The sequence below is a fragment of the Engystomops pustulosus genome, chromosome 1 (assembly GCF_040894005.1).
Source record: "Engystomops pustulosus chromosome 1, aEngPut4.maternal, whole genome shotgun sequence".
Classification (NCBI taxonomy): Eukaryota; Metazoa; Chordata; class Amphibia; order Anura; family Leptodactylidae; genus Engystomops; species Engystomops pustulosus.
In genome coordinates, this window is record NC_092411.1 from 111,073,298 (window position 1) to 111,083,264 (window position 9,967).

At 39.6% G+C, this 9,967-nt stretch overlaps 1 protein-coding gene across 2 annotated transcripts in view; it reads left to right on the top strand.

Moving 5' to 3' along the window:
• The window catches only part of SLC28A3 (solute carrier family 28 member 3), an 83,403-nt gene extending 74,099 nt beyond the window's left edge, over window positions 1–9,304 (top strand). For both annotated transcript variants that reach the window (XM_072150871.1, XM_072150872.1), the window contains 6 exons: window positions 610–778; window positions 1,800–1,997; window positions 3,100–3,181; window positions 4,437–4,535; window positions 6,092–6,218; window positions 8,883–9,304. In XM_072150871.1, the coding sequence (XP_072006972.1) occupies window positions 610–778; window positions 1,800–1,997; window positions 3,100–3,181; window positions 4,437–4,535; window positions 6,092–6,218; window positions 8,883–9,009 (802 nt within the window). In that variant the 3' untranslated portion in view covers window positions 9,010–9,304. The remainder of the gene's footprint in view (window positions 1–609; window positions 779–1,799; window positions 1,998–3,099; window positions 3,182–4,436; window positions 4,536–6,091; window positions 6,219–8,882) is intronic.
• Window positions 9,305–9,967: the final 663 nt, after the last annotated feature.

The window sequence follows — 9,967 nt, forward strand, 5'->3', positions numbered from 1 at the left end:
TTATGTGTGCATACATCGGTCATTGTTCATAGTCACCTTGTTGTACTAGAATAAAAGTCTGAGCTGAACAAGCATTTTTATGATGCAGTTGGGAACAACAGCTGCTTGTTAAATGGTTTTTAATCCAACTCCTATTTTCAGATACAGGCGGACCCCTACTTAAGGACACCTGACTTACAGATGACCCCTAGTTAAAGACGGACCCCTCTGCCCCCTGGGACTTCTGCTGAAGGTCTCTGAATGCTTTTCTTTAGTCCCTGGCTTCAATGATCAGCTGTAAATTGTCTGTAGTGAATCTTTATTGATAATCCTTGGTCCCATTACAGCAAAACATTTTAAAACTCCAATTGTCACTGGGGCAAAAAAAAAATGGTCTGGAACTGCAGTTATAAAATATACAGTTTTGACTTACATACAAATTAAACTTAAGAACAAACCTATGAAACCTGTCTTGTAGTTAACCCTGGGACTGCCTGATGAAATAAATTATTACATGTCATAATTTATAATAATTATATAAATGTATTGTATGGTCATATTACATACACAAATATTTCAACATATCACTTTCTCTATTCACTCTGCATTATTCTTCTTTCTTCAAATCAGGGATGCAAGAAATATTCTAGAGGCGGCAAGTCAAGGAGCTTCTGCATCGATATCCCTGGTGGCAAACATAGCAGTGAATCTGATGGCTTTCCTCTCGCTGCTAGCATTCTTTAATTCTGCCCTCTCATGGCTGGGGAATATGTTTGACTATCCAGAGTTAAGCTTTGAGGTAAACATCAAATTTAAAAAGGAAGAAACGCATTTGTTATTTTATGAAATTTGCCTATGCTAGTTAGGACTGTAACTGGAATTTTTATTGATCCACTAAATAGACCATAAATAGATCAGAAGTTGGTTCTATGTCTCTGTAGCAGCAAAAAGCCGTTGAGGCACCGGTCTCACTCACTTTGAATGGACACAGACCCATCTGCCTCCAGTTCCTTAGCTTGTGCCTAAACAGGGCTCATCAGCTCATCCCCTCAACAAACTTTTAGACTTTCATTAGGCTATCAATATGAATTACATAAGGTTTATCTAAAGTTTTGATAAATTGTATAAACCCAAAATGAGGTTAATAATAATGAACCTGGTAATAAACTTTATTAAAGAAATATGTTCCTGTTTCTCCTCCGGTTATTCCTTAGTTAAGCAGTTTGTGTAAATCAGCTTTCTATCCTGTTCTCCACAGACAGCTAGTGATAAAGATGCCTGATAAAGTGTCTAATGACTTAACTCTTTACGGACAGCCACTGGATAGTCTTATCACATTAGATAGCTGAATCATCATGTGATATATTCTCTTATCTGTATACTCTGTAGAGACTAGCTCACTACAGGAGAAAGAAAGAGTAGAAACAAGTTATTAAGACGCTGCCTTTCTTTATTGAATATATTACAATGTTTACTATCACCACCTGCTTTATTAATTTCTGAAATAAAAAAAAACTGCTTTAAAAGTTTAGTTACACTTTAAATACCCCTTAAATCTTCAGAGGCCTACATCTGTAACAGGGGCTCTGTATTATCTAGAATGTGTCATTTGTAATACTGATGTCTTCTTATGTGTCAGAGCCAAGACTTTCAACAGGGAAACCTCTGAGATTATTCCAATTATTATGTAACATTATATTTAATGATCTCACATTTTAGTCAAGACATCAGATTAACTCTAAACTTGCACGAGATGAGCTAAAGCATAAAGTGTATCATATTGTAGACATGCTTTTAATAATACAATTTTTTTGGGGCAGGTAATATGTTCCTATGTCTTCATGCCATTCTCCTTCATGATGGGTGTAGACTGGGAAGATAGCTTCATTGTTGGAAAACTAATAGGATACAAGACATTTTTTAACGAGTTTGTGGCATATGAATACCTTGCTGGGCTGATTAAAAAGAGAAAAGAAGACGGCCCAATGATGATAAATGGCATAAAGCAATATATGTCAGTAAGTATGATTCTACTAAAATAAACATTCTGCCATATATTATCGGTACAAAAATACATGGTCAGTAAATTCTTTTAAGGATTCCATGTAGTGCTCTGACTCCGTGTGCCATTACCTTCAAAAATGTATATAACATGATACACACTGCTCATTTCTTTACAAAAGTAGGCAATTTCAAAAGATGTGAGTTCTTGGTTTTGGATTATATTCTATACATAACAATTCAGTATGTGAAGGGGCACAATGCAAACACATTACAATTTTTTTTAGACACTAAAGTAATAATTTAAAGGGGTTTTATGCGATTAGAAAAACATGGCACCTCTCAGGGAAATGCTCTGACTTTTATGTCAGGTAAATTTACAGGCACATGAACATGAATGTATTTGTGTGCCGTGAACTAGCCGTACACACGTCAGCTAATTAATTGCACCATCCGGCGAACATACTGCAAATTACAGAGCAGGCCCAATTCCTGTCATCATTTGCAACACGGCCTATCATTTCCTACGGCCCATTGCTTGCAGCCTGAAAATTTCTATATGGACCCACATGTCCAATGGAAAAGAGTGGAACTAGTTATATGTGTAAATAGTCATGATTTTCAAATCTTTAGATTGGTTATAGATGTGACTTTCAGGTCATCAATTTATCCTTGAAACCCCTTAATGATTTAGTCACAATTAGTTCATTTTGGTAATGTTTACTCCAGGACAGTATAAGGATCACAATTATACCCAATGGGGAGCTATGTTAATGTGTCTCCTCCTGGAGAGTCATGTTAAGGTGTCCTGGCTTAATTGATCTCCCATAGTCAAGGTACATGTTCACAATTCTGAGTGGCAGCAGTAGAATCAAGATTATGATGATAAAACTGTCCTATTGGACATTAGTTGGGTCAGGAGGGGTCAGGCTACCGTGACTCTTTACTTCTGATGTGACTTCCTATGTCATTTGCCTGCAGCATTTTCTGAGTAACACTGAGCAAAATACAAAAGGACATTATTGTGGTTTGGGGTTGGTGAAATTCTTCTAGGCAGGTTTCCTTTAAGTACCTAATAAAATTTGCTATGTCTCATTATTGTTATTTCTTTGGTTTTAGATTCGGTCTGAAGTTATTGCAACATATGCTTTGTGTGGATTTGCAAATTTCGGCTCCTTAGGAATTACCATTGGCGGATTGTGTATGTATACATTTTGTTATATAGGCACTATGGGAAATTAAACACTTTTTAAATAAAAGTTCTATATATCTGCCCTGAAATACCAGATTTAAGTGCTAATTTCAGAATATTTTTTTGTAAATTAATAGTTTTGTAAATGTAAGAAACGTTACAATGTATCTACAATGTAGGGAAAGCATCAATCCACTTACTATAACACTTCTTCTGCCTGCTAAACTATTTTGTTCACTGTTCAAATCTGTCTTCAGTTCACAAAGGAAGGGGAGGTTCACAAGGACACATACATCTGATGTATATGTTACATCAGAGAACAGTAAAGGCGAGTTCACATAGAGGATTTTCTCACAGATTTTTAGCTGCAACCCCTAAGGTCATAGTGGTATCTAGACTTTTTTTTTGTAGCACCACTAGTTGATTTTTGCTGTAGAACTGCAGCTTCAGTCCCAATACAAAATGCTACACAACGTTTAGATATAGCCCGAGTCCAAAGACTCATTTACATTTCTGTTTTTACAGGTATTCACTGACTTCACACAAATCCTTTGTATTCATACATCTATGTTTTTAACGGAGCATTGGTCAGCAGAAATTTTGTTTTGTTTTGTGGACCAATGACTTTCATTAAGGTTAATCACAGAAAATCCCAGACCACACATTTGACTTTCACATGGACACTATACAAACTATGAGATTTTTGTATTAAAAAAAAAATTGATCAGGTCTTCAGTTGACTACAAAACTGATCATGAGAATTAGGCCCACAAGTCATGGTAACTGGATCAAAATGATGGGCTTAAATATTCATAAAAATTTAACACATTCAGAGAAAGGACTTTGAATTCTATTTTCAAATGACCTAGTAGGATCCATGGGGTGGAAAAGAGTCATGATGGGATGTCCCTCCCTGGCTTCAGTACTGTCCTTTATTTCCAGTACATCATTTCAATTCAACTGCTAAGTGGCAGGTCCTGAAGATAAAAAATAATGACATACTAGTCCTACATGACATAATTCAAGTCAGAAAGGAATACTGGAGTATAATTTTTTGCAAAACCCTTTTTTGTGTAATGATAAATCTTTTTGGATGGAGGATTGTGATCCTGTCATCATTCTGGATAACAGTTTGGTTGGTGATGGTCTGTGGGTCTTCTTAAGACTCATGACAGGTTCCCATTTAAATGTTTTAGATTGGGTAATCATCAATGCTTACTTCACTGAGTAGTGCCATCTTAATGTGCTCTGTTGTATGTTGCAGCCTCAATGGCACCAAACAGAAAAGGTGACATTGCAGCAGGAGCCATTAGAGCCATGATCGCCGGTACGGTGGCATGCTTCATGACGGCTTGTATTGCAGGTTTGTATTTCTTTTCCTGAAGCAATGGTTTGGATGATATTTTCATTGGGCACAGCTAGTTGTTACCTGATACAGACGGTCCCTGACTCACAGATGACCCCTAGTTACAGACCGACCTCTCTTCCCACTATGACCTCTGGTGAAGATCTCTGGATACATTAATCCCAGTCTGCAATGATCAGCTTGAAAGTGTCTGTTATGAAGTTTTAGTGATCCCTTGTTCCCATGATAGCTCAAAATTTTGAAAATCCAATTGGCACTGTGAGAAAAATATTTTTTTTCTGGAGTTACAATTATAAACTATACCTGTTCTGACTTGCATACAAATTCACCTTAAAGGACATCTACCACCAGATTACTGCCAAACCCATGCAATTTTCTAATATAATTTTTGTATCAAGGACACAAAGCATCAGTGCTGGATATAGCGAATCAATTTATTCTTATGTGTCAAAGAGACACGTTTTCAAGGTTTCTATTGAATGGATGAAAGGAGAGAGTTTGGAACAAGAATAAAATACGTAAAATAAGAAAAGTATAATGGGAAATAATACAGATTTTATTTTTCAAACAATATAATTTCCCCGAAGCAAAAAAAAAAAAATTGTACAAAAAGACAAATGACCTACATACTGTATGAGATGCACAATGATAGGAGTTTCAGACCTAATGGGGCATATTTACTTACCCGGTCCAGTCGCGATCCAGCGGCGCGTTCTCTGCTCTGCATTCGGGTCCGGCCGGGATTTATGAATGTAGTTCTTCCGCCGTCCACCAGGTGGCGCTGCTGCGCTGAAAGTCATCTCATCGCGCCGGAATTCACCACCTCGGACCAAGTGAAGGTAAGCGCTCCCCAAGCGACACTTTTTCGGTTTTTAAATGCGGCGGTTTTTCCGAATACGTCGGGTTTTCGTTCGGCCACGCCCCCCGATTTCCGTCGCGCGCATGCCGGCGCCGATGCGCCACAATCCGATCGCGTGCGCCACAATCCCGGGGCAATTCAGGTACAATCGGCGCAAATCGGAAATATTCGCGTAACACGTCGGGAAAACGCGAATCGGGCCTTTAGTAAATGACCCCCAATATGTGCAATTAGCATTTTTATATAATCAAAAATGCCAGGGCCATGAAGATATATGCTAAATCCTTTATGCAATGTTCAAGGACTTTTTATTACCGTTATCAAGATCAGAATGGTGGGGTCTAACACCTGGTAACCCCATTGATGAGCTGCAGCACTGGAGTTCAGTCCCATTCAAGTGGGGTAAAGCGATATCACAGTAACTATACTATGAGAAGATTGTCCAAATGCTGCATTGTTTTCTGCAGTGTGGTCAGTCTGGGTAGTGGGTGTCAGACACCTACCAATCTGACATTAATCACCTATCCAAAGACACTAGAATACGACAATAAGCAATGCATTTCTTTGTAGTGGATGGTAGATAGAGTTGTTCTAATGGCTGTGGGGAAATAGAGGAATACTAAACTAAATGTCTGCTCCAATTATTTGAGATTACGTTTATATATGCCTATGCTTGTCCTTGTTCCATTTACAGGAATATTAACACCGCCGATTACAGAAATCATTTGCCATGATGTGTTAGACAGCTTCTTCCTTAATTCTACAAACGTGTCTGTTGTAACACCAGAGATTACTAACTGCTGCTTGACCCTGTACACATGGTAACTATATAGAGATAAGCACTTTCAACATTTCCCTTTTAGAGTTAAAATAATGTCTTGTATGATAACTAGAGATGAGCGAGCACTAAAATGCTCGAGTGCTCGTTATTCGAGACGAACTTTTCCAGATGCTCGAGTGCTCGTCTCGAATAACGAGCCCCATTGAAGTCAATGGGAGACTCGAGCATTTTTCAAAGGGACCATGGTTCGGGAATAAAATGTGTTAATTAATTGAAAAAGAATGTCTTCTGATAAGTTAGCAGATGTATGCAAACATCTGCAATCTATTCTTCACTGTTCCGCGCGTATATTATCTCCCGACAAGTTAACAGATGTGAAGAACAGTGAAGAATAGAATAAAAACAGTGACCACAGGATCATTTAAGTGAAAAACACAGTGAAGAATAGATTGCAGATGTTCTGCACATCTGCTTACTTGTCGGGAGATACGCTGTCCCGGGATCCGCTGCTCTTCTTCCACTGAAGTCTCCCCGATGTCTCCGTGCCCCTCGATGTCTCCGTGCCCCTCGATGTCTCCGTGCCCCTCGATGTCTCCGTGCCCCTCGATGTCTCCGTGCCCCTCGATGTCTCCGTGCCCCTCGATGTCTCCGTGCCCCTCGATGTCTCCCCGTGCCCCTCGATGTCTCCCCGTGCCCCTCGATGTCTCCCCGTGCCCCTCGATGTCTCCCCGTGCCCCTCGATGTCTCCCCGTGCCCCTCGATGTCTCCCCGTGCCCCTCGATGTCTCCGTGCCCCTCGATGTCTCCGTGCCCCTCGATGTCTCCCCGTGCCCCTCGATGTCTCCCCGTGCCCCTCGATGTCTCCCCGTGCCCCTCGATGTCTCCGTGCCCCTCGATGTCTCCCCGTGCCCCTCGATGTCTCCCCGTGCCCCTCGATGTCTCCCCGTGCCCCTCGATGTCTCCCCGTGCCCCTCGATGTCTCCGTGCCCCTCGATGTCTCCGTGCCCCTCGATGTCTCCGTGCCCCTCGATGTCTCCGTGCCCCTCGATGTCTCCGTGCCCCTCGATGTCTCCCCGTGCCCCTCGATGTCTCCCCGTGCCCCTCGATGTCTCCCCGTGTCCCTCGATGTCTCCCCGTGTCCCTCGATGTCTCCGTGCCCCTCGATGTCTCCGTGCCCCTCGATGTCTCCCCGTGCCCCTCGATGTCTCCCCGTGCCCCTCGATGTCTCCCCGTGCCCCTCGATGTCTCCGTGCTGCCGCTGCCCCATGTCTCTGTGCTGCTCACCGTGTTCTTCACACATATATATTGTTCTTCACATACTATTTTGTTCGCACCGTTCCGCGCGTATCTTCCGACAAGTAAGCAGATGTGCCGAACATCTGTAATCTATTCTTCACTGTGTTCTTCACTGTGTTTTTCACTTAAATGATCCTGTGTTCACTGTGTTCACTGTTTTTATTCTATTCTTCATTGTTCTTCACTGTGTTTTTTTAATTAAATGCTCGATCTCGAGCAGGGGAAATACTCGTCCGAGCAACGAGCCGTCTCGAGTACCTTAATACTCGAACGAGCATCAAGCTCGGACGAGTATACTCGCTCATCTCTAATGATAACGATTATTTTAGGCAGGGTGAAGATTCTTATCAGTTTCTCAGTTTAGTTGCAGTTGCTGACAAGAACATGTTTTAGCTGTGCATTGTGCACTGTGTCAGTGCAAAACCACCACACAGGCATTAGGAAAATGGCTACTGGAGCAGATGATTGGGGATGGCATCATAATAGTCGGAAACCTGGTATTTTGCATTTTTTCCTTCCTTCAAGAGAACAAGAGCTGGACAACCACCTCTTCCCAATGATGACATTATCAATAGTCATTTAACAAGCAAAAAATCATCTGTGTTCTGTACCTTGCTTTTAAATAGTACACAGATGATGCTCCATCTAGTGCCCAACGGTGGTATACTGTATATAAAAATATTCCATAATTCCATAATTTGTATAAATTTTGTAATGTGTTTATATTTTTCAAAATGGAAAAAAATCTTATCATAAAATCAACAGTGATTTACATTAAGAACTATTACTTTGGTAACACATTCCCTCCAAAATCTCCTTGTTTTTTAGGTGTCTATAGTTCATTTGTTGTTATATTATGGGTTTTACTTAGATCAGGCACTGAATAAATAAATATAGAAATACTAACACTCATCTTCACCTAAGCTAATAGAGTTGCGTCTGACATACTTGTCAACAGTTTCCAAAAACCACCATAAAACTTGAAAACTGAGAATGCAGTGACTAGTAATATACACTGTGAATCATGATCAGGTGATGATAATGAAGGCAATGAAAATCATAGAAAGTCTCCAGAGGGTCGTGGTAACAATTGAAAGAGAAGTTAATCACATTGCAGACATTATTTCCTGTGTTCTGACTGCTCTTTTTCTTAATGATTCTGTACCTTGCCACTATATTTGATTTGACCCAGTTATTGTGACTTTGCATGTGTCTTTCATATCTGTTTGGTGTCTGTTTGTCTATCTTTGTTTGACATCTGTTTTAAAAAGATGTCTAGATTAAAGACTGTCATCTAGTTGTCCCCTGCAAGATTGGGCAGGTAGACTGGCAGAGGGGTCGTTGGTGAACTCAGTGCTTGCAACCATTCTGATAAATGATAATTATTGTGGCATCTGTTTTTGTTACAGGGTTGTAGCTGGAAGTCCTACAAATGTTACAGTAGGTGGAAATTACAGCATAAATGCATTATCTGGATGCTGCCAGCTGATTCCTTCACCATCCTTCAATTGCACATGGCTTTCTCCAATACCTTAGACTATTGATTTTGTACGTACTATTTAAATGAATGTATTAAAAGGCATTCAACTTTTGAACTCTATTTACAAGATTTCAGTTGAATTGAAAATAGATTGTATTATAGTCCAGACCTGCATTCCCAATTCTCCTAGTTATTATTCACAATTCTGATTGTTTGTGGAATAATTAGAACCGAGCTTTTAGAACAAGCTTTTAGCTAGACAGATTCCAACAGCATACATGGATGGGCTCTTAAAATGTTGCTCACGGACAATACAAGATAACTACTGTAATAGATTTACAAAGATTTATTGATTTATGCAGATATTGTATATATGGATTGTAAACAAAATGCTCATACACTTTCATTCTTCATACACTTTGTATATAAATTTTTGTATTCAAGTGTACATTTTCAGAATAAGATTATTGTTTAATATTGTCTATGCTAGAATGATGTCATTATTTGAATGTTTTATATGTAACATAAAATGTTTACATTCAAATTGTCTCATTCTTCTTATTTTAGCAAAAATGCACATGACTTGTTATGTCTTCTTAATATTCTCACTGACTTTAAATATAATACTTTGAAACATATTTTATATACCTCCATCACCATGCAGCCTGTAGATTATCTTTTCCCATCTGTAAGAGAATATTCATACATTTTCTTGGTCACAGTAAGGCTGCTGTGGATGACCTCTAAAGTTACCTTATGCCATCTGCAGTGCATAGTGTCACTATGCTTTGATATTCTACGCTTCTATTGACCTGAACGTAAATAACCATACAACCCTGTCTTTTATAAACAGTAGGAGGTCTGATTGTAATATTGATTCTAGTATTTGACATTTTGTAAGAGAAGTAGCTTATGTAGGGAAAGGAGGTAGCTTACCGATAGTAAGAAAAAGTATGGTATAAACTTAGATGCGCCTAAAGATGCACCCGATTTATCATCCAGCATCAGCTACTG